General features: G+C 37.6%; 1 protein-coding gene across 4 annotated transcripts in view; it reads left to right on the forward strand.

Moving 5' to 3' along the window:
- Positions 1-2,146: 2,146 nt before the first annotated feature.
- LRCH1 (leucine rich repeats and calponin homology domain containing 1) overlaps positions 2,147-21,419 on the forward strand; it is a 111,569-nt gene continuing 92,296 nt past the window's right edge. For 2 of the 4 annotated variants that reach the window (XR_014256279.1, XM_082435395.1), the window contains exon 1: positions 2,160-4,520. Coding sequence is in view for 3 of the 4 variants with exons in the window: in XM_082435395.1 (XP_082291521.1) it covers positions 4,408-4,520 (113 nt within the window). In the remaining variant the exon portion in view is untranslated. Of the gene's footprint in view, positions 4,521-21,419 lie in introns of all 4 variants that reach the window. The other 2 variants (XM_082435393.1, XM_082435394.1) reach the window with 2 other exon arrangements.

The raw sequence follows: 21,419 nt of genomic DNA on the forward strand, positions 1-21,419 counted from the left end.
TAGGAGAGCGCCACCTATTGGTGGGTCTTGCTTTAGGTAGGAAGCTGAGAGGGTGGATCCACCAGTGTTTCCCCTGGGCTAGTGGGGATCAACTGGATATACAGGGATGCCCAAGTCACAGCCTAGTACTTCTGGCCATGGACCCCAGGCTTCAGGATTTTTAAAAGTGATTCCAGTATACCAACGAGATTGAGAAATACTAGGCAAATACTTTATTTAGGGAAATACCTCATAAGTGGGTTCATTTATACCTCCATGTATTTATAACAAAATTAGAGCAATAAACAACAAAAATAAACACAAATTCCTGGTCGCTGTTTATCTCTAGTTTAAAAGCTTACTTATCTTTCTATCACTCGGAAAGTACTGGGCTTTTCACAGCTCCTGACCCGTTTGCCCAAGCTGGTTTGGGTTGTATTTCAAAATAAAGATACAAATTGCCTCCTTAACACTTGCCTGTTTTCTTTGAGCTCTTATTCTTTCTGTCTTTCCTGAGTTGGAGGACCTTCATTGCTCCCATCTTGGTCTGTCTGTAGTCATGACTGGGGCAGCCAGACTTCTGCTTGAGCTCTCTCTGCCCCTGGCGTGGATCTGCCCTTTCAAAGTCCCAGTTAGGGACACTCACATCTGTGTGGGCACCATGAACTGACCGTCTGCTCACGTCTCTAATTACAACTAAGTCCTGGATCTCTTCCTCCTCCTCCTTTGTGTGTGTGTGTGTGTACGTGTGTGTGTTTTAAAAGAGGGACCACACCCCATTTTAGTTCTTTGCTTTCAGCTGATAGGAAGAATTTTGAACGAACTGGTATGTCATTTGTTCCATTGTTTATAATCGGATTATCCACTGTGGATTATCAAAGTCAAAACATCTTAATCCAGACTGACTTCCCCAGCCTTTCTGGGCATCTTTCCCATTGCGGGTTAGTGGATGCCCAAGGATCCAAGATGATTTCTGCATGAGCCTAAGTAAATTATAGGAAAGCAAACCTGCTCGTTTCTTCGCACCCTCTTTTTCTCTTCCAATAAGAAAGTTTGTTGAGAATTAAATGATATTCAGACCCAAGCAGGAAAAGTTAAGTCACGTATTTGAAAACTCATTCTAAACTCTTTAGTGAAACAGAGTGCTTATGTAACATTAGGATAATTGGCAGTTGAAGCCAGAGTTTCTACTTACCAAGTTTCCTATAGCCACTTCCAGAATTTAGCCCATCAGGTGACATATTGTTTTCATTACTTTCTCTTTTGAACTTAATGTTTATAACTTTCTTATCCTCTGAGTCTTTACACAGAACATGTTGACTCTGTTTTTATTGCATTTTGGGCAAATAAAAATGCAGTGAAGATTTAATCACCGTATCTTCCTAATAATCTATCTGTGGGACACATCATGATCTTGCAGAGTGGTCTCACGTGGGGAACTCAGTCAGGCCTTGCAGTTAGACTTACTTAGGTGTGAGTATGATTACTTATTTCTGTGGCTTTGGACAAGTCACATAAGCTTTCTGAGCCTAGTTTACTCATCTTTAGGTTGGTGGTGACACTGCTCCTTGCGTTGGTTTAAATGAGGTACTAGATGCAAAGCTGCAGGCATAATGCCTGGCTTGATGGAAGTGCTCAAGGGATGATAACATTTACCCATCTGGATTTTAGCTCTTTATTTGTACTTTTTTTTTAAGCACAATTAGAACCTTTTACCTTATGGCTCAATTCAGGGTTTGCGCCTTTCATCTTTCAAATGATAAACTTTTTTTTTTAATTATTAATTAATTAGTTAATTTATTTATTTTTGGCTGTGTTGGGTCTTCGTTTCTGTGCGAGGGCTTTCTCTACTTGTGGCAAGTGGGGGCCACTCTTCATCACGGTGCGTGGGCCTCTCACTGTCGCGGCCTCTCTTGTTGCGGAGCACAAGCTCCAGACGTGCAGGCTCAGTAGTTGTGGCTCAAGGGCCTAGTTGCTCTGCGGCATGTGGGATCTTCCCAGACCAGGCCTCGAACCCGTGTCCCCTGCATTGGCAGGCAGATTCTCAACCACTGCGCCACCAGGGAAGCCCTCAAATGATAAACTTTTTAAAAGTAGCCCTCTGTGTTTTTCATTTCTGCAGAAATCATGGACTAAGTAAATGTTGGTGAAAATGTCAATAATCTGGGTAGTGATCCTAAACAAACAGGAAAGGAAAACTTCTGTTTCTTTCTGTTTTTCAGCTCTGTTTTAATTTAATCTAGGCAACTGTTTCTGTTGATATACAGGCATTGAAAGAATCTAAGCTACATGTAGGTTTTGTAATTTCTTCCCTTTTAATTTAGAAACTGGTACACAAACCCAGGATGATAGGGGCGCGTTGCATAGGTAAATTCTCACTAACTCAGTGGACACGGAGGTCTGTTCATTTGGCTCGCATCGTAGGTTTGGGCATGACAGGTGCCCACCATTAACACCTTATAACTTTATTTATAGTGGATAATATAATACTCTCAAAAAAAGAATTCCTAGAAAAATACAAAATAACTCAATTAAAGGATTAGGGCGATACTGTTGGCCAGACCCTGGACAGCTGATAGTTTTGCATGTGATTTTCCTATTGAAATTCTGAAAGACCTTAAAAGAAGTTTACTGCAGTGTGAATCATAGAAGAAGGGGAAGGGAAAACAAGGTTGAAGGTGGAGAGATGATCATATACTATTTCATATTTCACTCTTTTTATATGATGAATTGTTGAAATAATATTTAAAAATCCTTATATTCCTAGAATAAATCCCACTTAATCATAGTATGTTAATCTTTTTATGTAAGTGCTTAATTCTGTTTGCTCATTTTTAATTTAGGATTCACATCAGTATTTAGAAAGGAGATTCATATGTAGTTTCCCTTTTGTGTACTTTCTTTGTTGGGTGATGGTATCAATATTATACCTTGCTGTTTAAATAAGAATTTGGAAACTTCCCTTCCTTTCATATGGTTTGAAATGGTTTAAATATTATCAGAATTATCCCTTAAAAGTTTCCTGGAATTCCCCCTCTGAAGCAATCTAGACCTGTTTTTGTTGATTTATGTGTTTATCTATTGGAAGGTCCGTCAGCGAGGTAGCTTTTTGACTTACATTTCATTATAATATTGACCTATTTAAGTCCCTCACCCACATAGTGTGATTCCTTAAGTGTATCTGAAATATTATTTACTGAACATCTTCAATTCATACTGATTAAGCCCCTGCTAAATAAGGGTGAGGTGCTCTGTTGTTGTTGAGTTACTGTTTTCAAGAGTTGGTGGCTCTTTTTTATATTCAGTGTTTCATGGCATTTCACAATCATGTCTACCATTCCCAGATTTGGACGTTAAGGACAATTCCATATTTTTATTGTTGAGATGGTGATACTGTAAACTGTACTATATGTTTACATTACCCTGTAGACCATTATTACTGTCTTTGGTACACTTGGCAAGGGAGCCAGTTTTACTGAAGGTCATGCGGCAGACATAGTATCCATCCTTCACAGACACAACTGATTTATCTCTTTCTTGTACATTGTACATGCTCAGTAATTCTAGTGAATGAAATACCTTAGTATCTACTATGTGTTTGTTTGGGAAAGGTATAGAAGACATGTACTGAGAGATAATATGTTATGAATGCCAAATTGAACTAAATAAATGAAATATTAAGGTAACTGTGTATTCAGGTATATTAAAGGATTCAATTTTACATATTTGTCCAGGGGAAACATAATTTTCAGATGGAGCGAAAAGTAAATGTTGATTCGGTTGCCCTTATACCTGGCCTGAATTTACAAATTAATATAAAGAGCTAGGACTTCCCTGGTGGCGCAGTGGTTAAGAATCCGCCTGCCAATGCAGGGAACACGGGTTCGAGCCCTGGTCCAGGAAGATCCCACATGCCGCGGAGCAACTAAACCCGTGCACCACAACTACTGAGCCTGTGCTCTAGAGCCGGCGAGCCACAGCTACTGAGCTCACGTACCACAACTACTGAAGCCCGCGTGCCTAGAGCCCGTGCTCTGCAACAAGAGAAGCCACCACAATGAGAAGCCTGTGCACTGCAACGAGGAGTAGCCCCCGCTCGCCACAACTAGAGAAACCCATGCGCAGCAACAAATAAATAAATTTATTAAAAAAAAAATAGAGCTAAAACTATTTCAGCAGTATTTTTGCTTTTCTATATGAATTGGCCTATACAACCCTAGGAAACGGGAATCACAATGCCATAGTAACAATGGTGCAAAAAATGATAGTGTTGATCTAAATGTAGATGATAATGTTTATTTTAAAATGTGTTAAGGAAAAAGTATTGATAGTTGATAAGATTGTATGGGATTATGTTGAAGAGTTATTAACAAGATATTTTTTCCTTTTCTCATAGATTTATCTAAAAACAGACTGGTTGAACTTCCAATGGAATTGTGCCATTTTGTATCACTGGAAATTCTTAATCTGTATCATAATTGTATCAGAGTCATTCCGGAGGCCATCATTAATCTGCAGATGCTGACTTACTTAAATTTAAGGTAGGTTGACTATAAAGGTTATAATCAAATTCGATGGAAAAAAAAATTGCTTGCATTTCCATCAGGTTTTTTTTTTTTTTCTCTTTGATCTTTTCTGATCACCCTTTGAAGTAAATCACATGAAGATTATTGAAGAAATATCTTTTCTAATACATTTGTGGTGCTGTTAATTTTGTTTCTGGCACTAGACTTCTCTGAATGTCAATAAGACAAGATGTTTTGGTTTCTTAAAATAATTTATACAGCATCATTTATATGTTGTGACTATTTGGTACTTGGAAACTTGGTGGTATATTTTCTTCGGGTATTGATGTAGATTTTGGCGGAGGAAGGATGAAGGAAGTGGAAAAGGTTTGGGGGTTGGGACAAATTAGGGCCTTGCAGGTTTGGGGGGTTATTGGTGCCATTAGATTTGCTACCCAGTGCTGTCTGAGCCTGTTTACTTTAGGCCACTGGAGAAAGTTAAGGAGGAGCACTGAGCAACTCCAGCAAGATATAAAGTTTGCTGTCTTTAGCCCATTTAAATTAGGTCAGTGTTTGCTGAGGATGGGTCAGTGGTCTGTATTGACTCTGATTAAGCACAACACAGTGTAACCTATTAATGCACTAAGTAGCCCTGAAGTTAAGAAAGCTAACTATTTTAAGGTCTAACTTTTAGACTTTGCTGCTGTGACTGTCAACTTCTCTGGGCAGATTTTGACTCCTTGTTTCCTAAATTCTTGAGTCACATCTGGGATGTCGGGAGAGAAGGGGAGCTGTTTTATCAAATCTATCTCTACTATTAAAACAGAGTTGCAAAGTTCAAGCCTTTGTGCAGCCTTCACTCTTGTCAGTTGCATTATCTTAATGTGCAAAGAGTGGACCTAACTAGCAAGGCTTGTGCTGTGTAACACTATGCCAAACTTTAAAGTGCAGGATTCCCAATAAACCAGGTATAGCATTAATTTATGATAGATAATAATGTCGTTTATTTTTTTAGGGTTTTTGTTGTTTGTTTGTTTGTTTTGGTTGACCACTGAGAGTTAGGAGTCTTCTGCAGCTTTCTTTGCAGTCAAAAATGGGTTTCCATTGCATTTCGTTAGGACTGCATATCTTTTTCCTTGGGAGTGAAAAATAAATCTTGGTCATGTTTTTAAGTGGCTCTTATTTTTGGTAAATAAGATGTAGGTTACTATTAGGATAATCTAGAGGCTCAACATATGTAACTTTCATTTTTCCAGGTTTCTAGTTCACTTGAGTTTTCTTGTGTAAGAACCATTCATGCTGTTTCTTCTGCAACAGAATGTTGATTACCTTGTTGCCTGATGGAACCAGTAGAGTGGTGTCTATAGATATTGGCTCATTATCTCCCTAAAACATCTGCCTTCTAATCCCAACCCATATAGGGGAAATAACCCAAGAGCTATGTAGTTGGTGTGTTTACTTCACTTACCTACTCCTGACACTTTCACCTCCAGCAGCCCTGCATGCAGCAAGTAAATAGATTTAACTTTGCATTGTTGTTTTAAATATATATACACTGAGAAACTTTTGGATATAGATGACATATTTCTTCTGGCGTGATGTAAACTATAAAATTCTACAAATACTAGAGAATCTATTCTTAACTTTGTATTTTGCTTTAAAAGCATTAATGAAATTTGTTTTGGTAGGATGATTTTTATGTTGAGCCTAGTTGAGGGTAGAATAATGTTGCTGTCTTCAGATGGTAGAAAGACTGTATTGGAATATGAATCTCAGGAGTCTTTAATTCAAGAACAGAGAGAATTTGTTGAAACTGACAATGGTTGAAGAGGAAGTCTTTGGAGTATTGTAAACAAAGTTTTGTGATGAATTTCTAAGTAAAGCAAAGGAAAGAAATAAAGGTATCATTAAGCACCCAACTTTTTAAAGTTTGTTTTCTGCTTGTAATGGTTTGCTTTCTCATTGGGTTTAATATCTCTTTATCTTTGGTCCTATTTATGTAGATCATTTTTATTTTGTTTTGGTTTTCTTTGCTCACATCTCCTACTTTAATATTACCATGTTTTAAGACATATTCTCTAGTGTTGAACTCTTTAAAGGAATTGATAACTAAATGGAGAAGATTAAGAAAAAGTATGTCTCTTACTTTTCAGAGATACAGTATCAGGGTATATGAAAAATGTATGTATGTCCTCTAATCTCTTTGAAAGCCAGGTACTATATATATGTATATAACTTTTTTTTTTTTAATAAATTCACTAGGTTTTTAAAAAAATATTTACTTGTTTATTTATTTGGTTGCACCAGGTCTTAGATGCAGCTCACTGGCTCCTTAGTTGCAGCACACGGGCTCCTTAGTTGTGGCATGTGAACTCTTAGTTGCAGCATGCATGTGGGATCTAGTTCCCTGACCAGGGATCAAACCCAGGCCCTCTGCATTGGGAGCACAGAGTCCTCTATCCACTGCACCACCAGTGAAAGTCCCTATACATATATAATTATTTTTGATGCCTTCTATCAAATTTACTTCATGAATGTAAACATGTAATATAAAATAGTAACATAGGGCAATCTGTAAAGTGACCAGGAGATGGTCATCTTGTTTATTCAATTATTAGGCCTTTAATTCCTGTTTGATTATTGGGTTTAGTTGAAACGTCCTCTAGGAATTGGACCCTTGGAATTGAGTTATTTCTCAGTTTGGGAATAATTTAAGGTGGAATGTTATATTTGCGTAAAAGATTTATTTGTAGCTTGTGAAATGGTAGGTGACTTATCATATCTGTTTATCTCCAAATGTATAATAGTATCTAGAAAATACCAGTGCCATCTAATTAAATTGTAAGTCTTCTAAGATATGCTGAGTTATAACATCACATGATAGTCGTGTTGTCTATGTGAGTTTTTCCTGTCTTCAAACTCCCACCTCCACTCCCACACCCCATCTCCCCCCAAAGCTGGTAACCAGGAGGAATTTAGTCCTTGTGTGTAATCATGACAGACGTCCCCTTCATAACAACCGGGGTTGAGCACTGTGGCCTTTTCATGTCTTTTCTACCCCTCATGAAAACTAAGTCAACAAAATAAAAGGTATTTCTTCTTGGGTATGGTGAAGAGGCATGGTGGAATTCTGTTGACTCTTGGCCTTTGGAGGAGAAACTGCCAATCCATTTAATTGCAAAAGAAACAAGGCACTCAGGATGCTGCAAAAGGACTGCTTTGTAGGAGAGCTGCTGAGTCCCCTTCAATCGAATTTTTTTTCTGTGATAGTTACAAATGAGATATTATGGCAGTGAAAAAAAACTCATATTCTCTTTTTTAGTAGTCCATTTCATTGATTGATTATTTTTTAATTGAAGTATAGTTGATGTACAGTATTATGTAAGTTACAGGTGTATGATATAGTGATTCACAATTTTTAAAGGCTGTACTCCATTTATAGTTATAAAATATTGGCTATTTTCCCTGTGTTGTACAATATGTCCTCGTAGCTTATTTTATACATAATAGTTTGTACCTCTTTATTTCCTACCCCTATATTGCCCACCACTTCCCTTTTCCTACTGGTAACCTCTAGTTTGTTTTCTATATCTGTGAGTCTGTTTCTTTTTTATTGTATTCACTAGTTTGTTTTATTTTTTAGATTCCACATATAAACAATATCATACAGATTTTGAAAAGACATTTTCTAGACAGAAGCATTTAATCAAATCAAACATTTAATCAATTGTCACTAATTTAGATGTGTTGGGGAAGTCTGTATAAATTTCAGAAAATTAAAGAAATACTGTAAATTACCTTTGAGCACACAGTGTAGATTGGCTCAGATATAGCATGGTGTGAAACAGCTTTAACAAATAGGCAAGTTCAGTAGGCTTTATCAATAAATACCCCGGACACTTTCTTTTCTGTAGTGCTTAGGATTTTTCCTCTTATTTCTATTAGCCAGAGAAAAAGAGTTGCTCGATAAGATAGTGCAGAGAAGCTGCTTTTCAAGTTCCACAGATTTCATGTTTCTGTACTTAAACATGATCTCACTGTGTTTTTAACATTTTTCTCTTTTTAAATAAATCACAGGTAGAAATTGCTGATTTTGTATGTTCCAAAATAAGAGAGATATCCTGTGAAGTGACTTTGAATGCATGGGAACCAGTCAAAATTGATTACACCCTCCGGGATACATTGCATGTTCCAGCCGAGTAAACAGTCATAAATATTTGATGGTGTTGGTGATAATGATGACAATGGAGGTGATGGTGGTGGTGATGGTGAGTCACTGCCTCACCAGCTTCTTGGCCGACGGAATCTCTCAGCAACATTATCTTTAAATGTCAGATGGCTGCTTGGTGCCAGCAACCCACTTCCCATCTTAGACTAGAGACGGGTTTATTTAGCACATGGAAAGAAAACCTTCACTGTGAAACACAGTTAAAAACACTGAAGTGTTTTCTAGTTTTTCCTCTCGTGATAGAAATGTCCTGTTTGTGGAAAACATTAATTTATCGGTGTTTATGTAGCCTGCGTCTGAGGAACTGGGCTTTTAATCTTTGCATCTTGGTGTTCACAACAAAAGGTTATGTTGACTTAATGTATGTGCTACTGTGTCTCTTCCTGTTAGAAAGTGTCTTAATCCAAGAAATGTGGCCAAGAACAATAAAAGTGATTAAGCAAGACTTGTTCCTATATTGGAACAAACGCTTTGAACCTGGGTTACACAGGAAAACCTCACAAAATGTAAAATCTGTTTTAAATTGTTGGAGAGATTGTTGTTGATGAGACTCATGAAGAAAATGTACCTTAGAAAAATAGAAGAATCCAGAGCAGAGAGGCTTTTGGCAGGTGTAATGGTGTTGTGAATGCAACTAAGAATAGGGAGCTTAGCTTAAAAGTTTCATCTCAGAGAGGTTCTGGAATAGAAGCAGCCAGGAAATGCAAGTTCTTTACAGCATTTGATCGAAGTGCTTCCAGAACTCTCGGTGAGTGGTTTTACTTTCCTGGGGTGAAACGCACAGAGCCAGGAGCTGGTTTATTCATTAGAAGCCCCTTTCTCTCCCAGCCTCCTAGGAGTAGATGGTGAGGCCTTGTCTGTAGAGAAGGGGGCCGTCTCTTGAGCAAAATGTTACCACGCCATACAAGGAATCCTTTTTGGCTGCTTTTTCTGAAGCCTGGCATCCTTTTGGCTGCTAAACAATGTGCAGAATGAGCCAACTTCCTGATGGCTGTATAACCTGTATCCCCACATTCCTTTGGGGGCTCATTTGGAGAATTAATCTTTAATCCTCAGACTATAGCTCTGTAGTTGCAGGACTTGGGAGAAGCATCCCACATGCTGGGATTGCCTTAGAAAGCACAGATTTTATATTTTTTGTTATGAGCAAAAAATTAATTTTCATTGTTCCTAAGAATTTTGATTTTTATCCCTAGGAAATATACCTTCTCCTTGTGACTGACCTTTCTGAAGAAAGTCTCAGTTGTAGGACAGTGTTTTTTTTTCTTTCTAGAAACGGAGAAAATGGATGATGTCTTCTTAAACTGGAAAAGGGGAGGAATTTTGCTCAGTTCAAACTTGTATCCCTCTTTCTTTTGTGAAGATCTTATCTCATTCAAAGGGGAAGGGAGAACATTTTAGTGTATATATTTTGGAACTGGCTTCTGGTGACTAGGTTGTGCTTTGTGAATTGACAGTCAGCAGGAAGGCCCCAAAACACAATGAACCATGTTGGAATTTGGAAGTATCATCTTAAAATTTGAAGGTATTTTTCGTAGAGTGCTGGAGTTGGAAGTGGTCACCAGAGTCACCCATTGCAGGAGCAGCAACTTGTGGTTGAAGCCTCGCCTTTTCTAATGTGCTCACTGGGCCTTTGTTTTTAAGGTGGAACCTTGAGTAAACAGTCCCTAAAAATTTTTAGTATGCTTATAAATTCCTGTGCCTGTGAAGTTATTGGCGTTGGTAGTTGAAGGGCTTTATTAAATGTGAATGAGTTCGTAATAGGTATTTCTTATCAGATTCCAGCCCTCTTAGTATAACCCGTGCTTGGCAAGACTTCCAAAAGGGATTTTTCCATTCTACACATCACCTGATCACAGACGTTGCTTTAGATCAGTGTTCGTATTGAAAAAAAAAGAACAGAGAGACACAAAAGGGGCATTATAGCTTTGATAGCCAGACTGCTGTCAGAATGTGTTGGTTTTGTTTTCAGTTCTGCTTCTGATCTTAATACAGTTTTTAAGATCTCTGGGCTGCAGATTTGCTTTCTGAAAATAGGGTGAACACTCACTCCTAGTTCATTGTGTAGATTTTTTGTTTATGGAAATTCTCAAAATTTTTTCTGCAAGCTCCAAATGAGCAAGCTGCAAATTACGTTTATTTTTCTCACTAGACAGACCAAAGTCCTTTGAAACATTGCCATTTCATCAATCATCAACTTATATTTACTCCAAGAGCATTACAGTTTACCAAGTCTTATAACAAGTAATGTAGATGAGAAAGAGGGAAAGGAAGAAAAACAGAGCATAAACATGTGAAAGTTTGAAATAACTTTCACCATTATCGTCATCACCATCATCATCATCATCATCATCATCACTTCTTAATAGCTAAGTAGGATTTCGTTGTTACACCGTCATATTTGAGCCCTTCAACAGCCTTTTACTTTATTTATTTATTTTAAAAATATTTATTTATTTATTTTGTCTGCGGTGAGCCATAGTTGCGGCACGCGGGATCTTCACTGTGGCATGCGGGATCTTTAGTTGCAGCATGCAGAATGCATGTGGGATCTAGTTCCCTGACCACGGATTGAACCCTGGCTCCCTGCGTTGGGAACGCGGAGTCTTACCCACTGGACCACCAGTGAAGTCCCAACAGCCCTTTACTTTAGGTAGGAAATAGGAAAGTGATCTATCCCTAGGATACACTATTTCATAAATAAGAATAATAGGAATTAGTGGAACTTATTTCTATGGCATTTATTATTTGCTCAGCACTTTCACCGTTGTCATCTTGCTTAACGCTGTGCTCTGATGCATTCCATGCTCCTTTGAATCGTTTCAGAATCATAAACATAGTTGTTACAGAATTTTCCAGGAGGCCAACCTAAATATTTAAATAAGGAAATTAAAAATATTCATACTACTATATTCATACTCGATTCCCTTTTTAAATTTCTAACACCTATACATTTGTGCCTTTGTTTTTTCCTTTATTCATTTTTTCAGAAGTTTGTCTGTTTTTATTGTGTTTTTTTAAAAAAATCAGCTTTTAAGTTTAACGACTAACTGTTGATATTTTCCTTTTCATTAATTTCTGATATTATCTATCATATTTGCTTTGGTCTGTTTTCTTATAGCTTTATTCTTTTTCTAATTTCTGGGATTTCTAGTTATTTTTCTTTTCTCATAAGAGCATTTAAGGCCATGGATTTCCCTGTAGTTAGTGCTTTAGCTGATGCCTAAAAGTTTTGATGTACGGTATTTTTAAAAATCACTCCTAAATCTTTTCTGATTTCCAGTATTTCACTTTTGACCCATGAGTTTCCTATAGAATATATATACATTTCAAAATTTTTATTGGAGTACAGTTGCTTTACAATGTTGTGTTAGTTTCTACTGTATGGCAAAGTGAATCAACTATACGAATACATATATCCCCTCTTTTTTGGATTTCCTTCCCACTTAGGTCACCATAGAGCACTGAGTAGAGTTCCCTGAGCTGTACAGTAGGTTCTCATTAGTTATCTATTTTATACATAGTATCAATAGTGTATATAAGTCAATCCCAATCTCCCAATTTATCCCACCCCACCCCTTTCCTCCTTGGTATCCATACGTTTGTTCTCTACGTCTGTGTCTCTATTTCTGTAAATAAGATCGTCTGTACCAATTTTTTCAGATTCCACATATATGCGTTAATATACGGTATTTGTTTTTCTCTTTCTGACTCACTTCACTCTCTATGACAGTCTCTAGTTCCATCCCTGTCTCTACAAATGACCCAATTTCATTACTTTTTATGGCTGAGTAATATTCCATTGTATATATGTACCACATCTTCTTTATCCATTCCTCTGTTGATGGGCATTTAGATTGTTTCCATGTCCTGGCTGTTGTAAATAGTGCTGCAACAAACATTGGGGTGCATGTGTCTTTTTGAATTATGGTTTTCTCTGGGTATATGCCCAGTAGTGGGATTGCTGGGTCACATGGTAGTTCTACTTTTAGTTTTTTAAGGAACCTCCATACTGTTCTCCATAGTGGCTGTATCAATTTACATTCCCACCAACAGTGCAAGAGGGTTCCCTTTTCTCCACAGCTTCTCCAGCATTTACTGTTTGTAGATTTTTTTATGATGGCCATTCTGACTGGTGTGAGGTAATATCTCATTGTAGTTTTGATTTGCTTTTCTCTAATAATTAGTGATGTTGAGCATCTTTCATGTGTTTGTTGACCATCTGTATATCTTCTTTGGACAAATGTCTGTTTAGGTCTTCCACCCATTTTTTGACTGGGTTGTTTGTTTTTTTGATATTGAGTTGCATGAGCTGTTTGTATATTTTGGAGATAGAATATATTTTTATAGTTATCTTTTAAAATTCATTTTTAATTTAATTGCATTGCGTTTGGAGAATATTTTGTTTGATATTGATTCTTTAGATTGGTTGATATTTGCTTTATAGTCTATGCATAGTTAAATTTATAAATATTACACATGAGCTTGAAAAGAATGTATGCTAAGTGTTGTGTACTGGGTTCTAGTAAATCCACTAAGTATAACTTAACTGTTGCTTTTGCATCTCACTTATTTTAGGGTTTACTCTCCTTCCTTTATAATATGCATCCTTAAGTAGTTCATTCAGTGAGGGTACGTAAATGCAGTCTTCTTTCTGAAATGTCTTTCCTCATTCTTAGAAGATTCAATTATTTGTACAAAATTTTCATTTGTATTAATATAAAGTTTTAAGTTGACAGTTCTTTTCTATTGTATATCAAAGACATTATGCCTTCTGGCCTCTGTTTTGCTATAGAAAAATCCTTGCTTGTCTACATATTTTAAGTTTGTAGAAAATCTTCTATATTTTTCCATTTGATTTCTTCCCATATCTTTGTCTTTGGTGTTTCTGTACTTTATGCTATGATATGTATAGGCATATATTATTTTGATTTACCTGACTGTACACTTTATTTTGCTTCCTGAGTCTGAAGATTCATGTCTTTCATCAATTCTAGAAAAATTTATTATTTTAATATTGTGCCTTCCTCTATTTCTCTATCATTTCTGTCTTCTTTGTATACTCCCTATTAGTTATATGTTAGACCTCTCATTCTTTCACATTTTTTAGTCTCTTTATTAGTTCTTATTTCTTTATATTTGGGGTATTTTTCAAGCATGAATATGCCTTTAACATATTGAGAGTGAAAGTACAGTAATACTTTGACAGCAAGAAAAATTGTAGCACCATGGGATTCCTTAATGGAAAAGACTCTTAGTGATTGAGATGTGTAGCACAGGAACTATACATTTTGACTCATTAGTGAAACTCTATGCACTCTCTTACTCTTATAGTAGTATACTTTGTTGGTTGCCTAAAAACAACTTAATCCTGAATTCCTTTGAGTTGTTTATTTTATTATAAAACTTGATGAGAACCAGTCTTGTTGCCTTCGACCTTAAATTGAAGTTTGTGAGAATTTGACTTCTTAATCTTCAATCCTTTCTCTGTTGAACTCTGCCTTTTCTATCTTGTCAGCATCCTCCATACCTTCTTCCCTGGAATTAGGGCTTTAAGGAAGTAGGATTTGACTGCAGTCTGGAGGTATAATGGCCAACCCAGGGCTTCCCTTGGTTCTCTTAGTGTTCTTTGTTGCTTGTTAGTAACAGTTACAGTAACTGGACAAATAAAGTTTTTTATGAGTTGCTTTTGAGAAAAAGAGACGCAATATTGGTTTTCTGAGTTTCCCAATCCAGATCTAAATGCATCCCTTCATTTTCAAAAGTAATAAAACATACACTGTAGTGGCTAGAAAATTGCAGAATATTATGTTAAAAATATTATCCTACTTCTGTAGAGGAATGCTTGTGCTCTGAGAACTCAGGGAGGGGAAATCTCGATAAAATAATGTAGCCAGGAGTTTCAACATGTGTAATAGTTCCAAATAACATTTTTTCAGGGACGAGAAATAAAGTCAAGAATCAATGCATAGTCTGTAGTGCTTTATCTAGAAAGAGTCAAGGGATTGGGTGCTTAGGGTACAAAAGGAGTGGTTGTGAGGTGAGCAGGTTATTCCGTAAGGCATTTTTTTCATCTCCTGTCATCTCTTGGAATACCTTTATTCTCTCTGGACCAGACGGACTGTCAGAACAGATGGAATGAGATGATCTCTCTGAATGGTGAGATCCAAATAACCAGAAGATTTGGGTCATTTTGAGAGTTGGACCGTGTGGAACTGTATTATCTATTAATTCCAGCTTATCTACCTTATCCTCATGACATCAGGCAATGTGTTTCTGAAACTCCCATGTGGCATCTGGCAAACCATCACAGAAAGGGATGGGAAAATAATATGAGAAAATTGATCCATTCTACTGAATGATTAGTCCTTCTGTTCATGAATAGAGAGCAATAGAACTGGAGAAAACCTGCCTGCCAAATTCCCTAGGAGAAAAGAAGTTACATATTTCTAACCACACTGATGCCATTAGATACATTAGGGTGTAAGTAGAACACCACTTCCTAAAAGTATAGTCTATGGAAAAGTGTTACGTTGGACGTTAATAGGTATGCTTGCTTTGAAAAAAAGTCCACGTATTGTGCTATCAGAACTCTCCTCCCTTTTTTTGTGAGGTCTACCTATTAGCATCTCCTAGAATGTGCTTTGCAGAACACCATTTTGTAAACACTGATTTAGAAGAATGTTTATCACCTAAAGATTTAGGAACTGACCTCATGTCTAAAAAAAGATGAAGTTAAAAAGTATGTGCCTTCGTGATGCCCTGTTCAGAGGCCGAGATATCTGTATGGACTGGATGTGTTGAAAGACACGATGAAATGTGAGTAGAAAAGAGAAAGGCCCAGGAAGTACTACAGCATAGAGTGTGTTCACACAGCTGCCATCCAGGCTGATTTATTCTTTATTGAGTACCTTTTAAATATGTATAAATCTGAATTTTGTTTATTATTAATGATCAATTAAAATATACAATTAATTTTGAGAAGAAATAAGTACTGAAAAGTGCAAAGAATATATCAATCACTCACTAGTACTCAGGTTTAAGGTTTTTTCTTCTCTCCAGCTCGTTAAAAAGATTGAACTTTTTCTGGAGGGCGTGAGGGGATTTTTTTCAGTTTCTGAGAGCTCTGTATTATATAATGAGGAAAAGAATGACCTTGACCAAAAGTCTAAAGCAGCTGGGTCTTTAAATTAAATTGTCTGCCCTGAAATGTCATTGTTGAAACACCAGAGTCGCTATGGCTAAAACTAATCACCTGTTAAAGGGTAATTCTTTTAAAAAAGGTAAAATCATGACTCTCCTACAAATCTAAAATGTACATCTGTCGAAGATTGTATTTAACCCATTAATTAATGAAGGAACCAGTAGAATGTTATATCCTGTTTAAAGTAGAATTCAACACACACACACACACACATTAGTGGGCTTGCTGAAGTACATTTACAAATAGTTGCAAAGCTGGTCAGTATCCAGAGGGCAGTAGTCAGTTATAATTCCTCTACACTCTTCATGATTCATCTGTATTTCTGTGGACAAAAATGATTTGCATTGCAATCCATTTCTACAAACACAGAGTTGTACAGTAGCTCAAGGACAAGGAATAGCGGAGATAATCTGGAAGGGTGTGCTAGACAGGACCCCCAGTAATGGTTTTTGTTCATTGCAAAGTCACAGTTTTTCCTGATACACCAGATAATTTAATTTATATCACCACGTGCAAGAACTGTATAGCTCTGTGAACTATTTGAACAGGACTGTAGGTAGAAGAAAAAAATAAAGAGGTGTTCAGTGGGGACTGTGAAACTCTTCCTTTCAGATCCTGTGTTCTAAAGACTGTGAGAGGCTCTTTGCACGTAGGTGGGCAGGGAGGACTGAGGATATAGTGAGAGTGCTTTGAAGGCAGTGCACTGCTTTCACTCTTGTTTGGCCATTTAAATAGATGATCTTCAGGGAATTTAAGTAAACTGATATGAGGGGTGGCCCCTCTGGTGCATTAGTCCCTGCAAGAGACCACTGTGACCTCAGTGCCAGGAGAGAACACCTGGGGACTTCGGCAGAGGCAACCTTTGAGCATCTAACAGTGGTGTCCAAATCTGCAGACACTTGTTTAAAGAGTTGTTTAGGACGAGCCTGGAGTCCTTCATTCCATCTTACAGGATAAGACCCATAAAGGAAGTCTCACTTTCTTTATTCCTTAAGAGTCACTCATTTTTTATCTTAAATTTGAGAAACCCAGTAGGAAATATTTGCTGCTCCAGCACTTTTAAAATATAAGATCCACGTTCAAGTAGGAGGTAGGGGATAGCAGCTCCGAGGGATGTTGCCTATCTTGGTAGGAGTTAAGCTGTAGGATTCATGTACATTTCACATTTTCTCGGCGCTTAGAACAGGTTCTTGGGCAGAGTGGCACTCAGTAAGTGTAGGAGATAATTGGCTTCCTTTCAGCATTTGACACCATAACATCTTCCTCCTTTGATTTGGTCACATGCTTTCCTGCTCACTTTTCTACTTCTTTCTGTCTCTTCTCTATTCCTGTATCTGGATGTTCTTTCTCTTCCTGCACCTTAAATGCTAGTATTCCCCAAAGCCCCATCTTTGGTCCTGAAATCTTCACTCTCAGACCTCATGCCTTATGTGTGTGTATCCAGTACATTCTCTGTCACTTTGACTCATTTTAACACTAGTCCTTATTTTCCCAATTGCCTAAAATTCAATTCCTCTTAGATGGAACACCTCAAAGTTCAACATGGGCTAAACTAAGCCCATTTTTTTCTTTCCCAAATTAGCATATTTGGAACCTTGTTCCTAGCCATGCTGCTACTGCTTTTCTCCAGCATCCTATCCTCTAGCTTGGAATCTCAGAGATGATCTTCGACCCTTTCCTCCATCCCTTTTTATATAAATCAGTCATTGAATTGTCAGTCTAGTGTCTCAGTTGCCTCCGTTTGGAATTTAGAGCCCTCCTCCTACTGTTTTCCTGGTTTACCTGTACTTTTTATTCCAAAGTAGAATGAGAAGAGGCTGTATTGTATTGAGGGAAGACCACAGACTTTGATCTAAAGCCCAACCCACATGGTTTCATATCTGAGCATTAGCTAGGCAACTTGGAGCAAGTGATTTAAATTCACTGAATAACATCAGTTTTTGTGTCTGAAAAGTAGGGGGTTTAATGTTACAGGATTATTGTGAATATAAATAAAATAATAGTTGTCTAAGTGCCTAGCGCAGTGCCTTGTACATAATAACCACCCAAGAAATGTTTGTTGAACTGTTGAATGAAGTTCATGGCATACTATATCTTATGGATTCCAAAATGGGTTAAGAAAAATAGTGGCAAGAGGTCTAGTATTTGAGTAAAGTAAATGGATTTTATAGCATTTTTAGTAAAGAGGATGTGCTGCTTTGTTTAAGTTTTAGAGCAGTTAAGTGGAACTGAGTTATTATTGGCTGTCAAGTTACATGAGAGAAGCTTTCTGAAGGCTCACTTACTTGGAAGGATACGTGGGAAGAAGAGGATGTATATAGAGTAATATATTCATGCATGTCTACCTGCATTACACTTCAAAAATTCCTGGAAATGGATGGAGAGGCACACGTCTTCAAATGATAAACAAAAATGCTCAGGCACCTTAAATTTTATTATGAATGATTTTTGTTAACTCAGTCCCCCTGGGTAAAAGTTGATCTGAGCAGCCTCTTCTCATTTCAGTCAGTATCAATAGCCCTTTCTTTTTTGGCAGGGAAAAATGTTAAAGTAAAAAATATCTGTTTCCCTGGCTTTGGTGTGGAGTGGCATGGCGGAGAAAGCAGGTAAGGTAGGCGTACCTTCCTGGGAACAGAAAGGTGGTGTCCATTCTGCCTGGGACATGGCTCCTGAAAGTGGGAGGATTCTCTTCAGTGCCAGTACATCTTTTCCAGACATTTAGTGGTACTTTTCCCACTTGGCAGCAACAATGTTTTGCATAAGGCTCAGGCCTCCACAGTCTCAACACTTAAAACCTCAGATCTACATTGTTGCCTCTGGAGGTGTTTGGCCAATTATTATTCTTGCTAGTATCAGGTGTTGAGTTCTCTTTGAAATCCAAAGCTTCCTTGATTTTGAACACTTAGCTCCATTTTACAAAGAAGGAAGGAAATGATAAATATTATAGAGGAAACTTTAAGGGATAGTTTTTAGAGACTTGTCCTTATAGAATTGAAGAGCTCTTAGAAAAAAGGAGAGGAAATAGCTGAGAAAGGGACAAGTTATCAATAACTGCACTTTGAAATCTAATTATAGACATTGGTAGTGGTGATTGCTGACTGCTAGGGGTGTAAAAAACCAGAATATTTTAAGCAAGGGTTTATTTATACTCAAGAGAAGACTGATAGACTGTTACTGTGGGAAACCAGTTCAGTTGCAGAAGCCAAATATGGTGCAGGTATGCACAGCAAAATGGCTGGTGCAGCAATTTGCCTGAATTCTGAGCCGCTTTAGATGCTCGCTTCCTCCTTTTCTTTTAGTTTTCTAAAGTTGCCTTTTACTTTCTCAAAGAATGGCCCTATTGTGTAGTGTGTGAAATGGGTTGGTATAGTGTGCAAAACTGGTTTAAGATTCACTTGAAATGATGACTCTGTGTTTCTAGTTTTGCAACACTTAAGTTTTCAAATGATTGTCACCCTCAAGTTGTAGGTAGCAGAACTGCTTTCAAAGTTAGATGTAAATGTGGACTCCCAGGTTTTATGCGTATACATAATTTCAATAGAATTTCTATCTAGAAAAGTCATGTGACACATTATTTTAAAGCCATATTTATAGAATTTATATTTACAAAATTGAAGTTGGCCAAGATATCTCCAGGCAGCTTAAAGCCAGGCTCTGGTTGTTTTTGGTCCTGGTCTCAGGCATATGAGGATGGTGGGAAGGAAGGGGGAGGGCTGGCCATGAAGGGGAAGTCTTTAGTCATTTGAGGAAATGAGGGTGAGAAATTTTGCCATGGTGGGTTTTCAGAATGAAGCAAGCAGGAAAAAGGAAATAGTTCTCTATGGATATTGTTCACTGGTGGTGTGGGCATGAAGACAAGTAACAGTCAAGTGGCAAACACACACCAGAAAAAAATCACTCTGCATGTAATGAAAGGCGAACAGCTTATGCAAAAAGAACATACAACAAAATTAGGTGAGGTACCCTGTGCAAGAGGAAACTTATTTGGCTCAAGTAAAATAACTGCTCTTCACTGTAGTTCATGTGCCAAAAGCACAGACAATGTGATTCAAACAAGCAATATACAGTAACTCCTGTGTGCTTGTTTACTCCCTTCCTTGGCTGAGACCTATACAGGGTGAGCCTGGGGTGCCGATACCATGCAACCTGCCCTGCTTATCTGTGCCCTTTAGAGGCACACTGTGACATTTTCTTAATAGGTTTGTGATTTCACATTATTATTTCTGTTAGTTTTTGGAAACTAAGTAGTAAATAGAGATGATGATCCCTGGGTATTCATGTTTTCCCAGAGTAATGGTAGGATCTTGGAATTAGAGAAGATGGGAGAGAAAAGGTCACTCGTGTGATTTTTTTTTGTTCTAGTCCTGGTTCTCCAGATTGGAAAGAGTTACTTGGTTTGTTTTGGCCTGAAACCAGCCTGGTTTTCCCCAACATGCCTCCGAATCATCATCTTAAATTGGCATATGTTTTCGACAAATTGAACATGCAACCATAGTTTAAGAGTGGTTCAAATGTTAGCAGTTAGGAAATAAAATCAATAACTGAAACCTAATTAAGCTCTTTTTGGTCACCTCCCATTGCTTTGCCACGTTAGTGGTGTTGGGAATGGTTTAACCTTAATATATGGATTTAGTGTTGGGCTAAGCACTTTTACATCCATAATCTCATGTATCATGTTAGGTAGGTATTATTATCTATGTTTTATGGATGACAGAGTCAGAGAGGTTAAGTGACTTACCTAAAGTTCTATGGACAATTATGGCAGAGATGAGATTTGAACCCAGGTTTTCTAATTCCACAGCTGGTGATCTCTGTACCAACTGAGTAGGTGAATCTGTTATAGAAATCTTTCTATAAATTATTTTAAGTGAGTTCCATGTTTCATTATTAAGTGAACCCATTCACTTGCAAAAAGGATCTATTCCAGTAGAATAAAAAACACATATGATGTCTCATAATAAAATCACATGTAAGACTATAGCATGTTTTTATCATCACATACAATAACTTTCTGATAAACCAGTAATAAATAATGTTAAATACCAAAATTAAGTCTGAAAGCATGGATATTGATAAGGAAGGCCATAGTCAAAATACATTAAAATGAGACTCTCTAAAAGTGAAACCAGGGCTTACCTGGTGGCGCAGTGGTTAAGAATCCGCCTGCCAACTCAGGGGACATGGGTTCGAGCCCTGGTACGGGAAGATCCCACGTGCCGTGGAGCAACGAAGCCTGTGTGCCACAACTACTGAGCCTGCGCTCTAGAGCCCACGAGCCACAACTGCTGAGCCCATGAGCCACAACTACTGAAGCCCGCGCACCTAGAGCCCGTGCTCCGCAACAAGAGAAACCACCGCAGTGAGAAGCCCGCGCACTGCAACGAAAAGTAGCCCCCGCTCGCCGCAACTAGAGAAAGCCCACACGCAGCAACAGAGACCCAACGCAGCCAAAAATAAATAAATAAAATAAATAAATTTATTTAAAAAATAAATAAAAGTGAAA

Source organism: Balaenoptera physalus (genome assembly GCF_965194825.1).
Source record: "Balaenoptera physalus genome assembly, chromosome: 18".
In the NCBI taxonomy this organism is placed as follows: Eukaryota; Metazoa; Chordata; class Mammalia; order Artiodactyla; family Balaenopteridae; genus Balaenoptera; species Balaenoptera physalus.